The 25,250-nt window shown below is 29.9% G+C and overlaps 2 protein-coding genes across 3 annotated transcripts; both read left to right on the top strand.

Moving 5' to 3' along the window:
• The first annotated feature begins 921 nt into the window (after positions 1–921).
• LOC136087735 (uncharacterized) lies at positions 922–12,643 on the top strand. Of its 2 annotated transcripts, none has more exons than XM_065811155.1 (8): positions 922–1,031; positions 1,473–1,612; positions 1,716–1,772; positions 1,908–5,459; positions 5,555–5,625; positions 8,854–8,888; positions 9,022–9,091; positions 10,366–12,643. In XM_065811155.1, exon 4 carries the CDS (start codon positions 3,002–3,004, stop codon positions 5,270–5,272), a length of 2,271 nt encoding a protein of 756 aa, XP_065667227.1. In that variant the 5' UTR covers positions 922–1,031; positions 1,473–1,612; positions 1,716–1,772; positions 1,908–3,001; the 3' UTR covers positions 5,273–5,459; positions 5,555–5,625; positions 8,854–8,888; positions 9,022–9,091; positions 10,366–12,643. The 2 variants fall into 2 exon arrangements, with proteins under 2 accessions (XP_065667227.1, XP_065667226.1); XM_065811154.1 differs by having other exon boundaries at positions 5,555–5,635.
• A 7,220-nt stretch (positions 12,644–19,863) lies between these two features.
• LOC136087689 (uncharacterized) lies at positions 19,864–24,525 on the top strand. Its single transcript, XM_065811125.1, has 3 exons — positions 19,864–20,914; positions 22,748–23,537; positions 24,402–24,525. The coding sequence occupies exons 1-3, from the start codon at positions 19,864–19,866 to the stop codon at positions 24,523–24,525; spliced, it is 1,965 nt and encodes a 654-aa protein (XP_065667197.1).
• The last annotated feature ends 725 nt before the right edge of the window (positions 24,526–25,250 follow it).

Genomic DNA, 25,250 nt, shown 5'->3' with positions numbered 1-25,250 from the left:
TTAGCATATTAAAAAAAATATATTTGTTTTGATTTTTATATATATTTTTGACTCGATTGTATCAAGTACTACGCTATTTTTAGTAGTTTAATCGAGAAAAAAACTGAATATCGATGAATCTAGAAACATTATCTGATTTGCTAGAATTTTGTCCCTACAGGCAATATTCGCTTAGTTAAACCGCGTCGTATGAAACTTGCTAATTAGTAAACACTTATTGATAACTTCTTGCTACAAATAATCGATAACTATTAAATCGCGATAAAATATCTTTTGACTGGAGGCCGATTCTCTAGGTATAGATTTAGATGGATTGAAATATTTTTGATTTGCGATGGTTATAATCAAATGCGATTGGTCTAATCACAAATTTTTAGCGACTGTGTAGCGTTATTTAATTTGCAACGAAAAAATGGCAGTTTAAGGTTAATCTTTTTGTAAAGTGCAACATATTTATCTAACAAAAAGTTATAAATTATGCCTCAAAAATGTTGTGTTCCATGCTGTGATAGTGGTTATGCGTCATCAACTAAAAAGGTGTCCGCTTATCGATTTCCTAGTGATGTTAACGAAAAAGAAAAGTGGATAAAAGCTATCCCAAGAAAAAATCTGATTGTAAATAAATACACAGTAGTGTGCCTACTTCATTAGCCTGTAGATTGCAAATCTTTTATATTTTATCTTGGAAAAAAACGTCCTACAGAACCACTAACTGTCTTTTCCAACATAACAGCTAGCTGTCTTAGTTTACCTTTTTCTAAACTAGCGATTCCACGGCTTAACAAAAAACATTTGACGTTTGACAAAAAACACGTAATTTTCATAAACTTTGCTCTGTTATATCTTTTTGTATGGTTAAGCTAGCGCCTTGAGGTTTTTTGCATCAGTTAGTGTTACTCAATTTCTTTGCAACCGTATATAGAAAGTATTAAGCTTTGTATGGCTTCATTTATATATTACCCATATCTTGAGACCACTTTTCATAAAAAAACTTGCCGCGGGAACGTTTTTTTAAAACGAAGCTTTTGAAGGTAAGGATTCCTAAGATCTTAAACACATCTAATTTTTATGAAACTTTCCATATTTATTAAGAAAAGGACGGGGAATCTAATGGAATCTGGACGTTTTTTAACATTTATACAAAAAATTTTAGTTCTCAGCGTTTAAAAACTTCAAGGTTGATTTATATAAAAAAAAAAGTGTTTTTGAAAAACGTCCAGGTGGAAATTGCAAGTTTAGCCTTTCCTCTATTTAAAACAAGTATTTACTTAAGTTTACCTAAAGAATTGGTACTTAGGATTTGCATATATAAATTATGTGTATATATATATGCTTTTGTTCGCGTATTTAATGACGTTATCTGTTTTGATTTTTGCGTTTGTTTTGGTTAGATTATGAAAATTAAATTGAAAGTGAAAGTATAATTCTTAAAATTTTAATCAAATGAAAATACATCTTTTCCTTTTTCCCAGGTAAAAGGTCTGCATTCTTCAAGAAAGTTAAAATCTTGATTTTTACTATTTTAACTACAGGTTGCTCTTATTTAAACTGTTTTTTTCAAAACAAAAACCTGAAAATAGTATTCAACAAAAGCTTATGAAAATGGAGTTGTGTAAGAAATTTATTATATCTTTTTATATTTATTTGCCTCTATTTGTTTGTTGATTAAATACTATGAACTCTTGTAATAATTATTTTAATTCCTTTTTTTTTAGGTGTTGACATTAACAATAGTCTCACCAAAATGGTTGCTCCATCTATAAGTCAAGAAAGTAAGTCAAAATTTTAAATTAGGAATACTGTAGCACAAATTTTTTTCATTTTATTAATTCAATTTATTAGAACCAAAATAATCCACCCCTTATTTTTCATTATGTCACTTAAATTAAGTTTAATTTTAATTTTAGTATCTGACACTGTTATGGATTATCTTAATATTAATGGAGGCATTGTATCCCTCAAAAATCCAGATTTGGTTTTAACCAATCGCCATTTTTTACAAATTTGTAAAGAAAAAGATAAATTTAACTTGACATGGCCAAATCTTTCAGTATTTTTTACATCCTTGTTTAAATACCCTATATCTAGAGTTATGCTGATCAAGTGCCTTCAAAAGTCAAAAGATTTTATTGCAAAAGTAAATCGTGCCAAAAATTTTGATTTAAGAAAGTATTTTTTAAGCTCTGCTTTATCTTTTATTGGTGCTTTTCCGGATGTTGTTGGTTTGTCACCTTCTAATGCTTGTTCTACCCCAACTTCTATCCACAATAGTGATATTGTTCCAAATCAAATTACTGTTTCTGTATCTTCTGATTTGAACTTGCAAATTGCTAATGATAATTTTTTGTGTTCTGTTACCCCAAACTCTATTGTATACACCCCTTTAGGAAATGATTCTGAAAATTTTCTTCTTGAAGCGCAAGTTAATGAAGTGAATCTGCCAGTTTCCAATTCAGATAAAAAACTACCTATATTATCAGGTGATTTGGCCTATCAAATAAAAAAATACAAACAGAGAATTAATTATCTTAAATTACAAAACAGACAAATTAATAAAAGATGTAATGAATATAAAAGAAAATATCAAGCAATCTTGTCAAAATATAATGTCAGAAATGTCAACAAAAGAGAAGTTAGAAAGGATTGAAGGATTAACCAATTGTTGCAAAAAAATTTTAGATTAGAAAAAGAAATTGATTTGGCTAGAAAACGTTCACAATCAGATAGACAAAAGGCATGGTATTTTAAGAAAAAAATTGAAAACACTGTTTTGAAAACATCTGATGAAGCGAATGACTCAATCTTAAAGGAGAGTTTAAATTACTTTGAAAATCTTTCAGAAGAGCTGAAGGAAAGAGTTAACTTTTTTGAAAAAAATGTAATTGATGTTTTTGAAGGAGGTAGATATAATGATGAAATTCGCTCTGTATATTATGACCTTTTAAGTAAAAATGTTTCTGTTAACAATGTTGAATCAGTTATCAGAACTGTACTACAAAAAATGGCTGGAATTTCATGTGGCACACTTCCAAAAAAATCTTTGGCTGCTGAATTTTTTAGTGAAATGAACCTTTTATCAAAAGCACAGGTTAGAGAGGCTATATTGGATAGTACACACAATGTTCTTCATACAGATGGCACAAAGTATAATTTTAGAGAGATTGGTAGTTTTCAAGTCACAACGTCATCTGGAAGCTACACGTTTGGGATAGAAGATATGTTTTCAGGCGAGGCACAATCTTATTTTGGAGAGCTAAAAAATTTACTCACTGATATGTCTCAGATATTTTCTCCTGAAAAAGAAAACTATGAGGATGATCTTCGGAAGCTTATTTTTTCATTCAAATCTTTGATGACAGATCGCACCATAGTTAATTCAAGTTTTTTTAGCCAATTTAAACATTGGAGAGAAGCAATTTTGCCTTTTGTTGTTGAAAACTATGAACTACTTCCTTTAAATGAAAAATTAAAAATTTCTCAAATGCATCATGTTTTTTGTGGCTTACATGTTATCCATAATTTAGGAATATATGCAGAAAAAGCAATCATAGAATGGGAAAAAGTGGTTGAGCAGGAAGGTAGTGTTCATGGTGGTTTTATAAATTCTCAAAACTCACGTACCTTTGATATTTTGTATGAACTTTCAAAACTTACAAGCTATAGACATGGCGATCAACGGAACGGGAAAGCTGATGAATGGAGGGCATTTTTGCGTAAAAAGTTTTCAAAAAATTTTATGGTTTCATTTCTGCATCATCGGTTTAACATTATATTTTTACTTGGTGGAGCAACGTATTTTCATAAAGATCATCTTAAAGAATTTGTTTTTAATCTTGATGGTTCAAATTTCCTTCATGAATCAATTAGGCATGATATTGACAACATAATTTTTCATGCTTCAACCAGAGCTCTGGGAATTTTTAATAAACTGATATCAGGACCTCTTTTTCGTATTATTGAAGAAGAAGGTCATATTTTTTCTTTAAATACCGTTTGGTCGCAAATGTTTAATTATTTTGTTTGTTGTTCTTCTGATGCATCAATAATGTTAAGTGGTTCTACATTTTTTGATGTCAAATATCTCACTAAGGATGAATTGTTTGATTGTTTGTTTTTTAACTGTAATGACCCACTTTTGGATGCCTTAACACAAGAATGTCTTGAAGTTATATGTTGTTCGTGTTCAGTTATGATCCAGAGTCAGTTAAGAGACCAATTGCCTGGAGGGAAATATCACAATCCAGATGTTGGTGTCCTTGAGGAAACTCAAAACTGTCTGCGTACTAACATTGTGTCTGAACGTGACTTTGCTTCTTATGACCGCAGGTTAAAAATGAAACCTAACATGACAACAGTAGCTGCAGCTGGTGTCATCATGTTTAACAATAACAAAACAGCTGATTGGATATATGGGAAATCCCAGGAAGAATTGGCAAGGCTAGTTTTACTAGCAAGGCGAAATAGAAAAGGATATATCAGAAAGTACAGAGAAAAAAAAGCAAATATATTGCAGTACAAAATCGATGAGATGGACAAGCGCAACTTAGAAAAGGAAATAAAGGAGCAAAAGGCAAGCGAAGAAAAAGAGTTTTTGACAACAGAAATTGGGAAGGATGGTGGTTTAATTTTGTGTAAAGAGGATTTTGAGCAAATCTTAGGTACTGAAAATGAAATTGTAATGAAGTTGCAAAGACAAATTAAATTTCGAAAAAAAGTACTACAGCAAAAATTTCCAGAAAAGTGGCTACAGTTAGGAGAAAAGGTAAAAGGTGAAAATTACAAAAAATTTGGTATAGAGGCGTTAAAAACAAACCTGCTATCAATTTTTAAGTTTTTAAAAGATGCTCCAGAACAACGAGCAAATACAATAAAATGTTCAGTCATCAGACAGAATAATGAAAGACAAGAAATGTTGTTAACATTAAAAAAAAAGGTCAGATTAGAGGGTGACACTAGATTATTAATGGAAACTAGAAAAATAATAAGAGCAGGCACATCAAAGGGAGGGGTTCCAAAGTTTTTAGGAAAAAGAATTAAACATAAAATGGTAGATGAAGGTGGAAAGGATGTATGGTATTCAGGGCTCGTAGTAAGTGTTTTAGATGACAATGAATTTGATGATGAATGCGAGTTTGAGATACTATATGACGGATTTGAGGATAAATACAATATCGAGTTAGTCAAAGAGTGGAGGATGAAATGTGTTGTGATAGAGGGAAAGGCTGATGGTTATGTGGAGGGCGAAATTCGAAAAAAACAAAAATGTTGTTAATATTGTTTTTGACGCAATGTCAATTCAACTTCAATTTATTGCATTTATATTTGCTATTATTATTATTCAATTTAATGTCTTTATGTTTGTAATCTGTTTGGTCATCTGGAGCAGTGTTTGCGCACCCACAATTCTTTATATGTATATTTGATTTCTGTTGGACCTCTGCAGCCATGACAACATACTGGTAAGTTATGTTTTCTATTTTTGCGCTGATGTACCATTAATATATCTATCCTTGTGTTTAGGTATTTGTGAGTCATTATATGTATATTTTTGTAGGTGCATCTACAAGTCATAATATGAATACCTGTCTTCTGTTCACCTCTACAGCGGTGTTGATCTACTGATTAGTAATTATTTGTATGTTTGTGTTTATGTACCCGTCAGTCATTATATGTATGTTTGTGTTTATGTACCCGTCAGTAATTTTGTGTATGTTTGTGTTCTGTTGGACCTCTGGAGCGGTGTTGACGCATCCGTAAGTCACTATATGTATGTTTGTGTTTATGTACCGGTTAGTCATTATGTGTATGTTTGTGTTCTGTTGGACCTCTGGAGCGGTGTTGACGCACCCGTAAGTCACTATATGTATGTTTGTGTTTATGTACCCGTCAGTCATTTTGTGTATGTTTGTGTTCTGTTGGACCTCTGGAGCGGTGTTGACGCACCCGTAAGTCACTATATGTATGTATGTGTTTATGTACCGGTTAGTCATTATGTGTATGTTTGTGTTCTGTTGGACCTCTGGAGCGGTGTTGACGCACCCGTAAGTCAATATATATATGTTTGTGTTTATGTACCCATCAGTCATTATGCGTATGTTTGTGTTCTGTTGGACCTCTGGAGCGGTGTTGACGCACCCGTAAGTCACTATATGTATGTTTGTGTTTATGTACCCGTCAGTCATTATGTGTATGTTGGTGTTCTGTTGGACCTCTGGAGCGGTGTTGACGCACCCGTAAGTCACTATATGTATGTATGTGTTTATGTACCAGTTAGTCATTATGTCTATGTTTGTGTTCTGTTGGACCTTTGGAGCGGTGTTGACGCACCCGTAAGTCAATATATGTAAGTTTCTGTTTATGTACCTGTAAGTCATTATATGTATGTCTATGTTCTGTTGGAATTGTATGTATGTCTGTGTTCTCTGGTACAGCATTCATGCACGCGTAAGTCATTATATGTATATTTATGTTTTGTTAAAGAAAAAAAAAGTTTTTAGACCATGAAGGAACATATACAGTAAAATGATGCTGAATGATTACTCACACAAATAAGAATTTTTGTAGCACTTAGGGACAGTCACAGTAAAAGGATGAGACCTAATTGAATGATAAGTAATAAAAGAATGAATTTTAGCAGATGGCATAAGAGACACTAGCTCCTTAAAACATCACCCTTTATAGTATTTGTAGAAAAGAGTAAGAGAAGCAACACTATGACAGTGCGACAATGGTTGGCTACAGCGGCAGGTCTTGGTATTCTATAATTATTTTTATTTTTAATTTTTGTTAATAAACTTGTGTCACCCTCTAATCTGAGGTTTTGTTAACAACATTTCTCTTTTCTTTTTGATTTTTTTTTCGAAATTTATTTGTCTTTGCAACTTTATTACAATTTCAGTCACAATAAAAGGATAAGACTTAATTGAATGACGAGTAACACGAGAATGAATTTCAGTAGATGGCACAAGAGACGCTAGCTCTTTAGAGCAGTGCCCATTATAGTATTTGTAGAAAAGAGGAAAAGAGAAAGAGAAGCAACATTACGACGATGTGATAATGGTTGGAGGTTGGCTGCAAGAGCAGGTCCAACTATGTTTACAATGCATTTTTGAACCTTGACTAAAAGAGAAAGGGCATTATTGGAAGATCCGCCCCAGATGGGGCAACAGTATTCCATACTAGGAAGGATTTGAGATTTATAGAGATAAAGAATAAAATCCGGAGTAAGAAAGTGTTGAGCTCAATAAAGAGATGCAACCTTAGCAGATGCTAATTTTGCAATGGATTTGATATACAGTTTCCAAGAAAGATAGGAAGTAAGAGCTAATCCTAGAAGACGAAGGGTAGATGACTCATGGAGTACATTACTGTTAATAAATATAGGAAGATCTAGATTATGGAGATAACGATTAGCTGAAAAAAATTATGTTTTCTTTGAGTTAAAGTTCACCAGCCACTGTGAGCCTAATGCTGTAGCAGAAGTGAGATCCTTTTTAAGCTCAAATGCCCTCTTCAAGCAATCAGAGAGTGTTGCGTTCTTATCAAGGCAGGAATAAATGGTAGTATCAGCTGTAAAATGAGGCGATTGAAATCCATAGTGATGATCAGAAAGTAAGTTATTAGATTCAAGAGGAGAGCATAAGTGTTTGTTAATTAAAGACTCAAAACCCTTGCTTATAATTAGACCATTAGATATATCTACCTTCTTCAAAAACGTCAATTACATGTTACAAATTAAAATGTCTTTATTTGATAGGTGAAATCACCAGGTAATATAGGTAGTATCCAAATTAGAAACTGGAAGATTCACTTGATTAAATTGCGTTTTAATAAGAAAGTTTTTAGAACCATTTCCTAAAGGGATGTATGCAATAGAAGTTGGGGTAACAGCATGAAAAGTCATCATTAGCAATTTTCAAAATTAAATCAGAAGGTACAACAACAGTAATTTGATTGGGAACAATTTTACTATTGTGGATAGAAGTAGGGGTAGAGCAAGCATCAGAAGGTAACTACTTTTAAAGTTGGAAGTTACTGGAAGAGCCTAGATGAAGTTTATATATATATATATATATTTTTTTTTTTTTTTTTGTTATTCACCTCCTCAAGGCCAAGAAGGCCACTACAGATGAGGAGGCTACTTAATAGTGGTTATAACCCTCTCTCAACTCTATAACTCCGAAACACGAACCTCGATGAACAAGGCCGCTGCTCGGAGAAACTAGTTGAGCGCAGTACTACCAGGGGCGTGGTAGGGATCGAACTCGGAACCTTTCGCTTATGAAGCGAGCGTTTTACCACAACACCACTACTGCATATATAGCTAGATAACAATTAACAGACAATTTAAAAAATTGCAAAAAGATGGGTAAGTCCATAATGCCAGACTTTATCAAAAGCCTTTGAGATCCAGAGCAGTAGAATTTGCCTAACCACCTCTATGTAATGCTATGTAGTACCATTCTGTAACAACAGTTAGCAAGTCAGTTCTTAAACAAGATGATTGAAATCCATTTGTTTCTTATGTCATCTGCAAATAGAGCCACCTTTAAGCTTTTCAGGATGATCACTAGTTTTGGTTAAAAGTTAACCCATTACTTAGTGACACAAGTGTGACTTAGGAGCGTTTAGTGCCACAGGGTCTGTGTGTTTTGTGATTGTGATGTTATTGTTGTGATGTTTTGTGTTGATAGACAACTTGGCTTACCTTCTCGATGGTGTCTATTGTTAAAAATGATTATTATTTTGTTTCGTTACTGAAACTTGCTACTTCCAATCATTCACTAAAAGCCAAGAAATAAGTTTAAGAATAAAAACATTTTTCTATGTTATTTTCATTTTTTTTTATCTTAGGCGTTTTCATAGGTTCACATAAGCAATCTTAAAGAGTAAGTTTCTTATTTTATACTTATTTAGTTTTAAATGTTTTTAATTTATATATTTCTAAAATGAATTAACAAAATATTTTTAACACGTTATTGTGTATCTGTGTTTCTAATAATAATATTTTTACATTTTTAGATATAATTTCTGCTGTTATACCTGCCTATTGCAGTTGTAAGTACTCCAAATTTCAGAAAGTTCGTTTGCTGTAAGTTATTTTCATTAAAAATTAAATTTTAACTTTATTGAAGAAACTTCTGTTTGTTAAATAGGTTATTCTGAATAATTTCGACAGATTTTAATGCCCTTTTGTAGTAATTTACTGACCGGTCTGTAAATTATACAATAATTTCAAAATGATGTATGATTTGGATTCCATGATTCCTTTATGCATATTTGTATGGTGTAATTATAATAAAACCCCAAATTTTATTTTCCAAAACTAAGTAAAAAGTGAAAACCATCAGTCTGTAAAATAGATGTTTCTGGTTAATCTCGTCAGATGAATAAAAATGGGACCATTATGAAAAATTTCGAATCAAATTTAATAACGGTTGAAAAATATCAAATATATTCAAAGTCGGTATGCCCAGTTGGTTTGTGTAGCCCTTTTGCAGTAATTTACTGACCGGTCTGTAAATTATACAATGATTTCAAAATGATGTACTATTTGGATTCCATGGTTCCTTTATGCACATTTGTATAGTGTTATTATAATATAACCCCAAATTTTATTTTCTAAAACTAAGTAAATAAGTGAAAACCCTCAGTCTGTAAAATAGATGATTCTGGTAAATCTCGTCAGTTGAACAAAAAAATTTTGGGGTATTTTATTTTCTTATAGTTGTTGGATCACTATTGAAAATTTAAAGTCAAATGTAATAATGGTTTAAAAGTTATTCTAAAGTTAATATGACACCAAAACTAAGTAAATAAGTTAAAACCCACAGTCTGTAAAATAGACAAATCTGGACTATCCCGACTGAGTTAAATAAAAATATTTTGGTATTTTATTTTCTTATAGTTGGTGAATCAACATGGAAAATTTCAAGTCAAATGTAATAACGGTTCAAGAGTTATTCAAGAGTTAATATGACACCAAAACTAAGTAAATAAGTAAAAACCCTCAGTCTGTAAAATAGACAGTTCTGGGCAATCCCGACAGAATTTAAAAAATTTTTTTTTGTATTTTCTTTTCTTATAGTTGTTGAATCATTATGGAAAATTTCAAGTCGAATGTAATAACGGTTCAAAAGTTATTCAAAAGTCAATATGACCCAAAAATACTCTCTTTTTCGGTGCCATAACACTGCAAATTTTCCATACTTAAGCCCTATACCTTTCGTCAAAAAATCATCAATTTTTGCACTACAAAAAATTCAATAACTTTGGATCCGCTTAACTTCAAAGGTCGAATGACCCCTCATTTTTTAAGTCAGGTCAAGCTCTATACGATGATATAAATTATATATGTTTTTTTAGATTATAAAAAAATCGTCTGGAATGGCTATCTAAACCCAGAACAACAAAATTGTCATCGTCCAGTACAAGAAATACAACATCAGATGAACTAGATAGCTTTAGAGAACATGATTTTTTTCGATAGCATAAAAGAGAGACTCTTGCATAATAACGATCTTATTGTATACAACATAAATGACAATAATGATAATGGTTACATTCAGTCAAAAGAATTTGTATGTGGTATTCTAAAGTTTTTAGTTATCATTAATAGGGATTTACAATTAACTTCATTTCATCTTGAGTCATCTTGCAGTGTTCCCATTTTAATGTAAATATCATCATGTTGTAAGTATTGGTCAGTTTTTGATGAAATCATACGTTACTTAAAAAATTAAGGTGTTTGCCATAAAAAAAATGTATTACTCGAACATATGGACTGTATGTCTCCAAAGAAAGTTGGTGAGTTTACTTACTCTCCTAATATAATTACTCAAGCATTTGAATATTTTGCTATATCTAGGTCTCTGTACAGCCAAATTTCTAATGATTATAAATTACCCAGTCTTAGAACTTTGACAAGAATCACTTCAAAAGTCCGATCACAAGATAATCTGGAATTTTTGAAAAATGTTATAATGAGTATTGAAAATACACAATGTAAATATATATTGCTGGTTGATGAAGTTTATATTAAATCCACATTAACTTATCATGGTGGTGTATTATTTGGAAATTCTGCTGATCAACCCGGTGTTCTTGCCAAAACAATGTTGCCTATAATGGTAAAATATTTATTTGGTGGACCAGAGTTTTTAGTAAAGATGATTCCAATTAGTCACTTAGATTCTGATTTTCTTTTTAAACAATGCAAACCAATTATTGAAACAATTAACAATCAACCCAATGCAAAACTGTTGTCAATTATTACTGATGGAAATAGAGTAAATCAAAAGTTGTTTAAAATGATGAATAAAATTGAAAAAAAAACCTTGGTGCGGAGATAATGAAAACACATTTTTGTTGTCTGATTATGTTCATGTCATGAAGTGTGGTTGTAATAATTGGTTAACTGAAAAAAGGGGAGAATTAGTTTTTGAGTTTAAAGGTAACAAACTTGTAGCAAAATAAAGTGATTTAGTAAATCTTTATGAGTTGGAATCTGCTAATCTTTTGAAACCAATTGAGCAACAGAAAGTTGACACTTGAAATGGTTGCTGCACTTAAAAATCATCCATCCATTAAAAAAGATGAAGTAATTGGCACCATCAAATTTATTTCTATATTTGTGAAGTTTTGGAAAATTTTTAAGGTGAAAGGTGTTGGAGCAGATATTCATTATAAAGATGAGTTCCGTGCAGTTATAAGATCACACGCAGACAAAAGCCTGCTATTCTTATTAGATATGGCAGATATGGTTGAAAAAATGAAAAAATCAGGCGCATAACATATTAAGCAGCTTACAAAAGATACCTCTGAATGTATTTCTCATGTGTGCAGGGGGTTAGTCAACATTGCAAGATATCTTTTGGATTGTGGAAATGATTATGTTATCCTGGGGTGGTTCACAACTGATCCATTAGAAAAAACTTTTAGCAAACTTTGCCAGGGTTCTGGGGGAACCTATTTTATTACTGCTCAGTCTGTCATAGAAAAAGTTAGAATCCAACATGCAAAACTTTCTTTACAGTTAGAAATGGATAGTTTTGATAATTGTACCAATGGTCATTCCTGTAAAAACAGTTTTAGAAGTTTAAACGAGCAGGAGTGCGAAATTTTTGATAACTAACCAGAACTTGAGGATAAAGTTCAAGCAGAAAAATTACTTTCAATTATATATATATTGCTGGTTATGTTCAAAGAAAAAATGGCTATGATTATACTGATACACAATTTTATTATAAAAAATATGGTGCCTACATTGACAACTTGAATAAAGGAGGTCTTGTTATTCCCTTTGATAATATTGTTCAATGGTGCCTATTTTTTTTGGTTTTATTTGAGCAGTTATCAGATGAATTTTGTCGAACATTTTTGATGAAGCAATTCTTATCTGTATCAAACAAGTTTCAGTTTGGTATTTATGACTGGCATTACCGTACTTTAGCAAATATTTTTCTAAAAAATCTAGCAATAATAAAATCTCCAAGATGCTCCAAGGAGTCCAGGCAAAAGGTTTTAAAACTGTCATGAAAATGAGTTTTTATTTAAATGTGATTATATTATATAAGAAGTATATTATAGTTTATTAACTTTATTGTAGTTTTACTTTTAAGACAGCTCTTATATATTGTTATTATTATAGTGTTTTGCTCTCCTTGTTCGCATCCACTTTACTTATTAGCGCTTCGCTCGGCCTCCAGTCAGTAAAAATTTCGGCGCGATGTCAAGGCCTGTATTTCTAGAAGGCCATGCTATTAATACATTATTGACCGAATTTAATAAAATATTACCTTTTTAAGTTTTTATCAAATAACTTTCTGATTTTAAAACATAAAATAAAAATTACTATTAGGTTCAGAATAAAAAACTTTATTAAACTCTATTTTCAAATATTTTAAAACTAGTTTATTATTTAAAACTTATTAAGTTTAAATAATAAACTAGTTTATTTTAAATAAATTAACTAGTTTAGTTTAAATAAATTAAGTTTAAATTAGTAAATATGGTTTTTTCAAATTGATGTACCAAAAAACCCTTTTATCCTCAAAAAAATTTCATCATACAAAAATATTTTTTTTTAATGTTCTGATAGATTTAGTACTCTATATTGATTTGAAAAAAATAGTGAACGATGACGGTTTGTGAACCCCATGTTATCATAGTGTTTATAAATGGAATTTAAGTTTGAAATTTTGATCTAGTCTTTGATTGACATGTAAACTGATGATCAGTGTGGCACACTTATGGAACACCTAATGAGATTCACTTAACTATATTTATCATATATGTACTGTTATTGAAAATGAGTTCAGTTTTGTAAAGCCACCATTTTGTTCTAATCAAAATATTTCATTTTTTAAAAAGTACCCAGTGGGCATGCGGGTTCCTTGGGACGTCTGTCAAACCTCTTACGGACATTCGGACGTCCTCACGGCAATCCATTCCCCCAAGGTAATTAAAATAAGTTAATTACACCCGTGGATAAATTCTTAGCATTAGTGCAGTTTTAAAACAAATAATTGTCATAATAGGTTTATATCAAGTTTCTTTTTTTTATTTGAATTAAAACTCAACTTTCAATTATAAAATAAAGATTTTTTATGAAAGGTTGAAATTAAGTTTGTAACATTTTATACTATAAAAACACGCAATTACTATTTTCAGGTTTTGTAAATCTATTTTATTGAGACCAGTTAAGTGGAGTAACCATTCTTTTATAAATTGACTTTTAATTACGTAAACATTTCTTATTCCTAGTTTTTACATATAATGGCGGCAGTTTTTAAATTTTATTTTAAAGTAAAACGTGAAAAACCACTTTAGGTGTACAAACCTCACATTTCTGTAACATGCTCAGCCTCATTTGGTCTACAAAAGACGTTTTTTAAACATTCAAAAAACGTGTAAAATAAAGTCTTTTTTAAGCCAATTATTATGGATTATTAGAGTTGTCACTAAGTTCCATTACTTGAGGCAGTCAAAAAGTTTTCAGTGGTCAATAATATTCTTTTTTTTTTTAATGACATACATATTTATAATAATGGGACTATTTTAATGTCAAATAAAATCCATTTAGCTGCTGAAATTTACCTGTAAATTCTCAAATATGTTAATTTGAGTTCTTTCTTTTACTTTCCATGGTGAACGAAGTATTTGGTATGTACTTGGACCCTACAAATTTTAAGATTCAGTTCTGAAAAAATAAAAAAATGATTGTTCAGCAAAATCTTTGACATTTTTTGACCGATTTTGAAGTGATGAGGAAAAGAAAAGACCTAAGCCCTACAAAAAAATGAGAGGTCTATGTTTTGTTGGAGAATATTAGCCTAAAACAAAAGATGGAAGTTATTTTTTTTTTTTTTTTTTTTTTTTTTTTTTTTTTGTTCTTTTATCTTTACAATATTGTGATTCTATCTATATAACTGATACAAATTTACAATTTTTATAAAATATATGATGGTAGGAGAAAAAATAAAATCTCACAACTTTTTAGAATACAAAGAATATAACTGCAGGGTATCATTATTATTAAAAGAACGCGGGAAACTTGCAGAAGACCAGATGGTCTTGTCATCAAGAAACCGCTTGTATTAGTAATATTTTTTGTATTTTTGTTTTTACATGTTTCTAGTTTCACAAAATATAATGGTAGTTCATTTTATATTGGATTCACATATAATAAAATGTAAGATAAAAAATAATTGATAAATGCTAGATTTTGCACACATAAATATATGATTAGGCATAAATAAAATTATTTTTGATTTATATATTTTTTATATTATTTGTTATTGAAGTTTTTTGGGATTTTCGCTTCAACGTTAATTTTGGCTCTAGTTTCAGTATTAGTTTAGTGTAAGTTCATATAATTGTTTATATTTAAAACGAATTTTTTTAGTAAGATTTTCAAACAATTTTGGTTATCTAATTTTGTAATTATGGCATTTCTGGATATCAGTTTATTATAGAGATAGGGACCGCGATATGAAATTGTGAAACGCGATAGTTTTGTTTTTCTAAACGGTATGTTAAAGTTTCCTACTTCTCGAGTGTCATATCTATTTCTATTGCTTTTAAAGAAATCATTTGAGAAATGTGATGGGACAAGCCCGAGTTTATATTTCAGCATAAACAATAAGTTTTGATAAATGTTTATTCTATAGACGTTTAGTGCATTAAGGAGTTTTAACAAAGGTTCAGCATGAGTGAATTTGTCTTTTTTATAGACAATTCTAACGGCATGTTTTTGACGTCGATAAAGTGATTTCAAATTGGATTTATTGGTACTTGCCCATGCTATATTACCATATGTATAATAGGTCTGTATAAATGAAAAATAAAGATGTTTTAGATTTTCTTGGGATAACATTGATCTAGCTTTGTATAGCACGCCAATGTTTTTGGTTATTTTTGTATTTAAATAGTCAATGTGTGCTTTCCATGAAATATTTTCGTCAATTAGTAAACCTAGAAATTTTGTTATTGAGGTTCTTTCAATATTTTTGTTTTCTATTTTTAGCAATGGTAATATATTAGGTATTTTTTTTCTTTTTTGGTTGGGATGGAATAAAATGTAATTGGTTTTTTCTGTGTTTAAAGATAATTTATTAGATTTTAGCCAGATATTAAGTTTTTCAAGTTCGATATTCGTTGTTTCAAAGAGTTCTTCAATAGACTGAGATGAATAAAATAAATTAGTATCATCTGCAAACATTATTACATCAAGTTTGTTTAAGACTTTTGGAAGATCGTTAATGTATATTAGGAACAATAAGGGAGCTAGAATGGAACCTTGGGGAACGCCACATTTAATCTTAAGCAATTTTGAACAGATATTTTCATCAGTATTAACACATTGCTGTCTGTTTAGCAAAAAAATTTTAAACCAGAGTAATGCAACATTTTTTACGCCATATTTTTCCAATTTTTTTAGCAGGATAGCATGATCAACAGTATCGAATGCTTTCGATAAATCTATAAAGATTCCTAAAACAAATTCTTTATTAACAAATGAGTAGTTGATGCTATTTACAAGATCTACGATTGCATGTTCGGTTGCATGTTGCTTTTGAAAGCCGAATTGTTTTGTATTTAAGATATTGTTGTTTGTTATATATTGGTATAATTTATTATAAATTATTCGTTCGAGGAGTTTTGAGAATACAGGAAGAATTGAGATTGGTCTATAATTGTTTAGTAAGTATGGTTCTCCAGTTTTATATATTGGTACAATTTTAGCAATTTTCAATTTCTCTGGAACGGTTCCGGTTGTAATTGAAGATTTAAATATTTCGAAGAGGGGTTTCTTTATTATCGGAAAGATACTCATTACAATATTGCTACAAATTTCATCAATTCCTGGTGCTTTGTTGATTTTTAAAGAGTTTTTTGCATTTTCGAGTTCTTTATAGCTTAATCCGTTGAAAGTTAGTTCGCTATTTAGATCAGTAAAATAATTTTCAAAGGAGTTATTTGCGGTTTGAATTTTAGACGCCATGTTAGGGCCAATATTTGCAAAGAAATTGTTGAATTGTTCGGCAATAGAGTTCTGATCGTTGTGTTCTATTTCATTTATAATAATTCTATCTGGTAAGCTGTTTGTTTTTATATACTTTTTTCCGATTATTTCTTTCATGATGTTCCATGTTTTTTTGGTATCTCCATTAGTTTTTTGAAGTAATTTAGAATAATAAACTTTTTTAGAATGTTTTCTGATTTTTTCGAAAAGATTTTTATATTGTTTATAAGTAGATAGGTTTTCTTCATTTCTGTTTTTCAAATACTTAACATATAGTCTTTGTTTAGTTTTTGAAGATTTTTTGATTCCGCTGGTGATCCATGGACAGCTCAAATGTTTTACTTTTATTTCTTTTTCTTTGATTGGAAAATGATTATTATAGTGTTTTAGAAAAATATCTGTGAAAGTATTACATGCAGAGTTTGTGTTCCCAAGGTTACATTCTTGATACACTTTAACCCAATCTACTGCCGATAGTGCGTCTTTAAAACATTTAATAGAATTTTTATTTATTTTTCTTTTATAAATTTTTTTTTTCGAGTTATTATTTATTTTTGTATCATGTTTTATTGTAAAGTAAACTGGAAAATGATCTGTTATATCAATTTTTATTATTCCTGCTTTTAAGGAGGTATCTAGAAATGAGTTTGTTAGTATGTTATCTATAGCAGAAATAGTATTCGAGGTTACCCGTGTGGGTTTATTAACAATTGGTAAAATACAATGTTGAAACATGTTATCAAAAAATAATTTAGTGATCGGACACTCTTTGTATTTTAAACAATCTATGTTTAAGTCCCCGATACAGAACAACTTTTTTTGCTCTTTATTGATTTTAAGAAAAATTTCTTCTAGATAATTAGAACATTTTTTAATATTACCTTCAGGTGGCCTATAACAGGTAGAGACTATAATATTTTTAAATTTGGAGTTGATGATCTCTATTGTAAAGACCTCACTATCGGGGTTAGAAATGGAGTGATCTTTTCTCACTTTTATCACTTGATCATTCCGAACATAAGTTGCAATCCCTCCTCCTTTTTTGTATGCTTTCCTTTCAGAAGATAATAATTTATAATTTGGAATTTGAAAGTTAGAGTTATTTTGGATTGATTCATCAGAACACCAAGTTTCTGTTAGGCAAATCATACTGAATGAATAATTGCAATCAATTAGGAAGTGTTTAAGTTTGTCAAAATTTTTATTTATGCTTCTTATATTTATGTGAATTATCGTAAAATTATTTTTATAAGCTTCAAGTTCAGTTTTGAAAGTTTCTGTTTCAAAATATCGAGAGTTAAAATTATACGTTTGAAAAATTTGCGTATCAGCGTCATTGAGAATATTATTCGCGGTTTCAAAGACATTAAAGCGCACCGTTTCAAAATCTATTGTTTTATTTTTTATTGCCATTATTTTAGAATGTAAAATTTAGAACGCGTTTACTCAGTAAAACAAAAGTGTGTTGCGCTATTTTTTAAAATCTCGTGTAAATATTTTATCGTATTTTAAAATGGCGTATTTACCTTCGCTTCTTAGTTTTTTAACTTCTTCCCAGAGCTTTCTTCGATGATATATTGTTTCTTGAGCGAAGTCTTCATTTATGTATAGGCCAGTTCCTTTAAGATACTTTACAGCATTGAGAATTTTGTTTTTGTCTTGGAAGTTTAAAAGTTTTATAACTAATGTTCTTGGTTTGTTGTCTTTAAATTGTCCAATACGATGAGCTCGTTCAACCACTACTTCGCTTTGTATTTTCAGTTTTGTTTTGAAAATTTCTTTAACAGCTTTTTCGCAGTCTTCCCAACTTTCGCCTAGTGTTTCTTGTATTCCATCTATTCTTAAGTTGTTTCTTCTCGATCGATTTTCTAGATCTATGGATTTTTTATATAATGAATTGATTTCTTTGTCGTAGTATTTCTTTATTTGTGATATTTTTTCCGAGATGTTGTTTTCTTGAAAATTTAGGCTGTCTTTAATGTCACGTAGGTCTTTTTCTATATTTGATATTTTACATTTGTTGTTATTAATGTCATTCTCTAGCATGTCTAATCTATCTGTGATAATTTTGAGATTTGCACTTATTATTGAGGTAAATGATTTTTCCTGGTCTTTTAATAAGCGTTCCGTTTCTTTGAGAATACTTTTTTTATGTTCTTCAAGCTTACTAGAAATCATTTTTTCGATGTTTTTCATTGTAATATCCATTTTTTTAATGTAAAAACTTTTCGCTATTAAATAATGTCTTTCTTCCGCAAAAGCTAGAGCGCAAAAAAAGAAAGTTATGAAATTGAAGATTTCAACGCAAACAGTTAATGCAGTGAAAAGGAAGCTGGATGAGGGTAGAAACGTTGAAGCTGGAATAGTTGGAAATTGGGGTCGTAAAAGAATCGCTACCCCAAACTTGAGAGAAAGATCAAATTAGTGGCCCTGAAAGATAGAAGAAGTTCTTGCAACAAAATATCTATGAAATTAGCAAGTCAGGGCATTAATGTAAGTCGTAAAATAATGAATAATTGCTTGTTGGAGTAGGAACTTAAGGCATACAGACCAAGGAAAAAGCCAAGACTCACGAAAATGAAGCATGTCAGGCATAATTGGGCCGTTTAGAATGAAAATTGGACGCAAGAAGATTGGTCCAAGGTAATCATTAAATTAGCTTTCTGTTAGATCTTTGATAGTATTGATTTTTTAATTTTTTTCATTTTCATCATATTTTCTTACCAATATCAGTAGGTGTTAACTTGTTGATCATGACTGTTTATGTAATGTTTTTATACCATAATTTCTTTGAAACTTATCAGGCATTTTTTTTGTTCAGGTTGTGTTCTTATATAAGTCAACAGTTGTTGTGTTAGATGATAGAGTCCAGACAGTCAGAAAAAGGCCTGGAGAGGAGTTTAAGATTATCTTAAGAAACCATTGAAGTTCCCGACTAAGATCATGGTAAGGGAAGCCATATTCATCTATGGAACAAACCGTCTACATATTGTGGAAGGAATGATAAACGAGGGAAAGTATATAGAGGTGTTGGAGAAACGTTTAGCTCTCCAACACCTCAATTCAGAAACTGGTTCACAGAAAATGTGAACCAGTTTCTGAATTAAACTTTAAATTTCAATAAGATTGTGCCTCTTGCCATATGGGTAAGTTGTCAATGAGATTGTTTCGAGACAATAGATTCTCTGTACTCAAATAGCCTGTGAATTCAGCAGATATTTTTCAAAATAGGCATTCTTGAAAAAAAAAAGAATTTTATTCTAGGGGATTTCAATATGAATTGCTTCCATTACTTTACGGACATTAAAGTTAAAAATTTTTATGATTCTATTTTTGAAATGGGAGCCATTCCTTTAATAAATCGCCCTACCAGAGTAACTCCTAAATCGGCTACTCTAATTGATAACATTCTAACAACTGATGTTTTTAACAGTGACTTAAATAAAGGTATTTTAAAAACAGACATATCTGACCATTTCCCTATCTTTTTTATCATAAACAACTCTAAAATTATGACCAAAGCTAACATAAAAGTTAAATTACGCAACTTTAACCAAAAAAATGTTAAGCAATTTAAAACACAATTATCATTACTTCATTGGAAGAACATCGACTTTAGTGATAACGCAAACAAAATTTACGATGATTTTTTTAATACATTTTACTCAGTTTATGATGCCAATTTTCCTTTACATGAAAAAACATTAAATCAAAAAAACATTAATTCTCCCTGGATTATCAAAGGTTTAAAAAAATCATCAAAAGTTAAGCAGAAATTATACATAAAATATCTAAAAAACAAATCATTCGCCAATGAGAAAATATACAAAGACTACAAAAATCTTTTTGAAAAAGTTCGAAAAAACTTAAAAAAACATTACTATTCTAAAATTCTCAATAAAGCCAAAAATACTTGTAAACGCTCCTGGGAAATAATAAAAGAAATAATCGGTAAATCAAAACCGTGCTCAGGTTCCCTGCCACACATGATCAAAGTAGATAACAATAATATAATTAATTCTCAAACAATAGCTCACGAATTTAACAAATTCTTTGTTGAAATTGGCCCTAAACTATCTAAATTAATTCCTAACACTGAAACATCATTTAAAGATTTTCTAGTACCGATGGATAATTGCATTCACTCGGATGAGTTATCTAAAGAGTTACTATTTGATGAGTTCGAAAAAGCCTTTAAAACACTAAAAAAAAATAAAGCAGTTGGACCGGACGAAATCAATGGTAACATAATTTTAGATTGCTTTGAACAATTAAAATATATTCTTTTTAAAGTCTTTAAATCATCAATCGAACAAGGAGTCTTTCCTGATCAATTGAAAATTGCGAAAGTTATTCTACTATTTAAAGGTGGTGACAAATCTGACATAAGTAATTACCGGCCTATTTCTATCTTATCTATATTTTCAAAAATACTAGAAAGAATCATGTTCAATAGAGTATTTAATTATTTTAGTTTAAATAATTTATTATACAACAATCAGTTTGGCTTTAAGAAGAATAACTCAACCGAGCATGCAATTATTCAGTTGGTACGTGAGATTTCCAATTCTTTTGAAAAAATCTCAATTTACATTAGGAATTTTTATCGATCTTTCAAAAGCATTTGATACTGTGGATCATGATATTTTACTTTATAAACTTAATTATTACGGAATAAATGAAAGAGTTAGTAAACGGTTTCAAAGTTATTTATCCAACAGAAAACAATTTGTTTCTTGTAATGATCTTAATCATACACAGTTTTTAAATGTTTCCTGTGGTGTTCCGCAAGGTTCCATCTTAGGCCTCTTTTGTTTTTAATATATATCAACGACTTGCATAAAGCATCAAATCTTCTAAGTATTATGTTTGCTGATGACATAAACTTATTTCTATCTAACAGTGACATCTACCTACTATTCTCCGTTATGAACAAAGAACTTCAAAACATATCTAAATGGTTTAAAAGTAACAAATTAACATTAAATGTAAACAAAACAAAATGGATTTTTTTCCACCCGCTCTCCAAAAAACGTTCTCTACCCCAAAATTTACCAAAAATTTTTATTGACGATAATGAAATAAAAAGAGATTCTGTAACTAAATACCTGGGGGTTTTCATTGACGAGAACATCACATGGAAACATCATATTAACTATGTCTGCTCGAAAGTTTCAAAAAGTATTGGAGTTCTATATAAGGCGAGTACTCATTTAGATAAAATAATTTAACTAAACTTTATTATTCTTTTATTCATAGTTATATAAGTTATGGAATTATTGCCTGGGGTAGTACTGATCAAAGCAAGTTACAATGTCTCCATCGCCGTCAGAAACATGCGATCCGTGTAATTAATTTTGCGGATCGGTTCTCAAATTCCTCAATATTTTTCAATCAAATGAAAATCCTCAATGTTTATAAACTAAACGTATATATCTTTTGTTTATATGTGGAAGTATGATTTATCTCCTTTAATTTTTAAAGACCTTTTTATTTTGAAACCTTTAAGCAAGTTTAACATGAGGAATAATAACTATTTAAATAAACCACTCTGTCGAACAAAGTTCAATCAATTTTGTATCACTTATCGTGCAGCTCATCTTTGGAACAAAATTATTTTGCCTAACTTCGGCTTACCCCTAACTTATTCTGTTTTTAAAATTAAATTAAAAGATCTCATTCTCTCTATTGAAAATATCTTAAAATATTTTTAATTTGTCTTATGATATATAATAATTTTGAAATGTATGTTCAATCTTTGTTTTATACTTATTGAAATTTGTTTCTATTTATCTAAGTACTGTTTTAATATTTTTATGTTAATTTTTTACGTTCTCTTATTGTAAAAAGGCGTTATTATAATACTTTATGTACTCTGTTTTGTAAAAGGCTTCTGACGATAAGATTTGATCTTCTTTTAGAAGCCTTGTTTGTATTTGAAAAAAATATGTAATTTATATATATTACGTCAAATGTAAACAAAAACTTACGAAAAAAAAAAAAAAAAGATATGAACCCAATTGAGAATTTATAGGACATTTTGAAGGAGAAAATACACAATTACTACAAAATCCAGCTTATAGAGAGGTTAATCATTGTAACGAGCGGACGTGTTTTTGCAAGTTGAAAATTTACAAATAAAAAAAAAAAAAAAAAAAGTAATAATAACTTCGGACAAAAAATTGTTTTATATATATTAACAAAAAACTTTTAAATTAATAGTGGTAATAAATATTATTGATATTATGGCAGTTACACTTGTTGAAATTAAAAAAATGATTAAAGACTTGTTTACAAACTACAAAGTGGAGACGGAAGCAGCGCTAAAGCAACAAGAAAGCAACTTTATAAGTATCGTTAGTTCAAATACCAAAATCTTAAACGAAAGATTAGACAAAGTAGAAAAAAATATTTTAGAGAACGCTAAAAAAATATCAACACTGGCAGCAGAAGTTGACGAAATAAAGGTTAGTCTAAATTTTCATGAGGAACTTATTGAAAAAAAAATAAAAAATTCGTTAGATATTTTCATACAAAATAAATCTAACCATAATGAAATACAAAATAATAACACTGACCTCAAAAAAATTAACAGTAAGCTAAGAGAAATTGAAGATAGAACAAGGAGGAACAATCTAAGAGTTGACGGAATTAAAGAAGATGATAATGGAACCTGGCTGGAAAGCGAACAAAAAGTAAAAGAAATATTTAATGAGTACTTGGGTGTAGAAAATGCAAAAATTGAAAGAGCACATAGAGCTGGTAAAAAAGGTGTAAAAGAGAACAGAACAATTGTTCTGAAATTATTGGACTTTAAAGATAAGGAGGAAATTTTAAGAAATGCCTCAAAGTTAAAAGGAAAAAATATATATATTAACGAAGATTACTGCATGGAAACGAATAAAATAAGAAAGGAATTGCGTGAAAAAATGAAAATTGAAAGAAAGTTGGGAAAATTTGCTTACATATCATACGACAAGCTTATTGTACGCGAGAGGAAGACAAATAAAAAGTAATTTTTTACTTATTTTATTTACGGTTTATTTAATTCTTATTTATTTTTTTGGATATTTTTATTGATAATATATCAATAACGAAACCCTTTAAAATGAATCCGGAAACGTTTGAATACGAAAGTCTTTTTGAAAACATTTCAGATAAGGTTTTTAAAATAAATGATCAAAATACTTTTGATAAATATGACCTTGACAAAAACTTTATTGATAACTTTTCATTAATGAATATGGAAACACCTTACATGTTTCCAGATGAAATAAATAAGTATTTAAAAGATGTTAAACCTTATGAGAGCCTTTCTCTTGTTCATCTTAATATTAGAAGTGCTAAAGCAAATTTTGAAAACTTTAAAATATTCTTAGAGGAAAGCAATTTTATTTTTAATATTATTTGTTTAAGGGGGAACACTCCTCAAAAAAAACGTTTTTTTTTATTTATTTTTTTTTAGCTATTCTAAAAGTAAATTTATTATAAAATTAAATGGTGAAAAAATTATTCAAAATTAACTTTTATTTGTAAAATAAATGACATTTTTGTATGACTACCTGTTTGCAATTCTCACCTAGCAACGCCCCTAGTTACAAAAAAATTATCAATAAAATGCATATAGTCCCCTCTTTATGCCGTTTTTTTTTGCAGTTTCATCATAAATACTTTCTACTATCTCTAAAGCCATGATTCAAAACCACATATTTAGAAAAGTGTTTTATGTGTTGTTCATTGTAAGTCGTCTTTTAAGCTGCTAATTTACACACGAGTGAAGAAAAATGGACAGCTTTAAGTCGAAATATAGTTGTGGTAGAGTTAAATTTTCAACGAAACGTCTTAAGAAACGTAAATAAACATTTTATGGTTTAAGAAAACAAGAAAAATGTGTAAATATTGATGTAAATAGTGTTAATAGTAATGGTGTAAATATGACAGACTCTGTTGATAATGTTGATAGTGAAGGGTATTTGCAAGTGTATCAAAATGAAAAGTAAAACCAATAATAGTACCGAGTAAACACTCAAAATGTGTCAGTGGCTACAGATTTGTTGATATGGAAATTCTTGCCTCCGTATTTGATAAACTTGGATGTCCAGAATGTTTGCAACCTCTGTTGTCTTTAATCGAGAATAAAAAGTCTTGCAAGGGATTTGCATCAAAATTATCTATAGGTTGTATTTGTGGATTTAAATTAGACTTTTACACATCAAGAAATGTAGAAGGATATGATGTTAATAAAAGAGTGGTATATGCTATGAGAACACTGGGTCAGGGCCAAACTGGTCTACATCGGTTTGCCACTCTTATGAATATGCCAAGAGGAATATGTAATAAAAGCTACAATGTTATTGTACATAAATTAGTAACCGCAGCGCAAACAGTATCTAATGAAACTATGCATGAAGCTGTACAAGAACTCAGGGAAGGCAAATCTCCTGATGAGGTAGTTGATATTGGAGTTTCTGTCGATGGAACATGGCAAAAAAGGGGATATAGTTCCCACAATGGGGTTACGGCAGCATTGTCCATAAAAAATGGGAAGGTTTTAGATGTCGAAGCCTTATCTAGGAAATGTAAAATATGCGATGAAAATCGAAATATCCTCAATTCAAAGCAGCAAAACCAAGAAGAATTAAAAACACATGTTTGTAACAAAAACTATGATGGATCTGCTAGTGGAATGGAAACTGTTGGTGTTGTAAATATATTTAATCGCTCT

The sequence above is a fragment of the Hydra vulgaris genome, chromosome 12 (assembly GCF_038396675.1).
Source record: "Hydra vulgaris chromosome 12, alternate assembly HydraT2T_AEP".
NCBI lineage: Eukaryota > Metazoa > Cnidaria > Hydrozoa > Anthoathecata > Hydridae > Hydra > Hydra vulgaris.
This window is presented reverse-complemented; position numbering and strand designations above follow the sequence as displayed.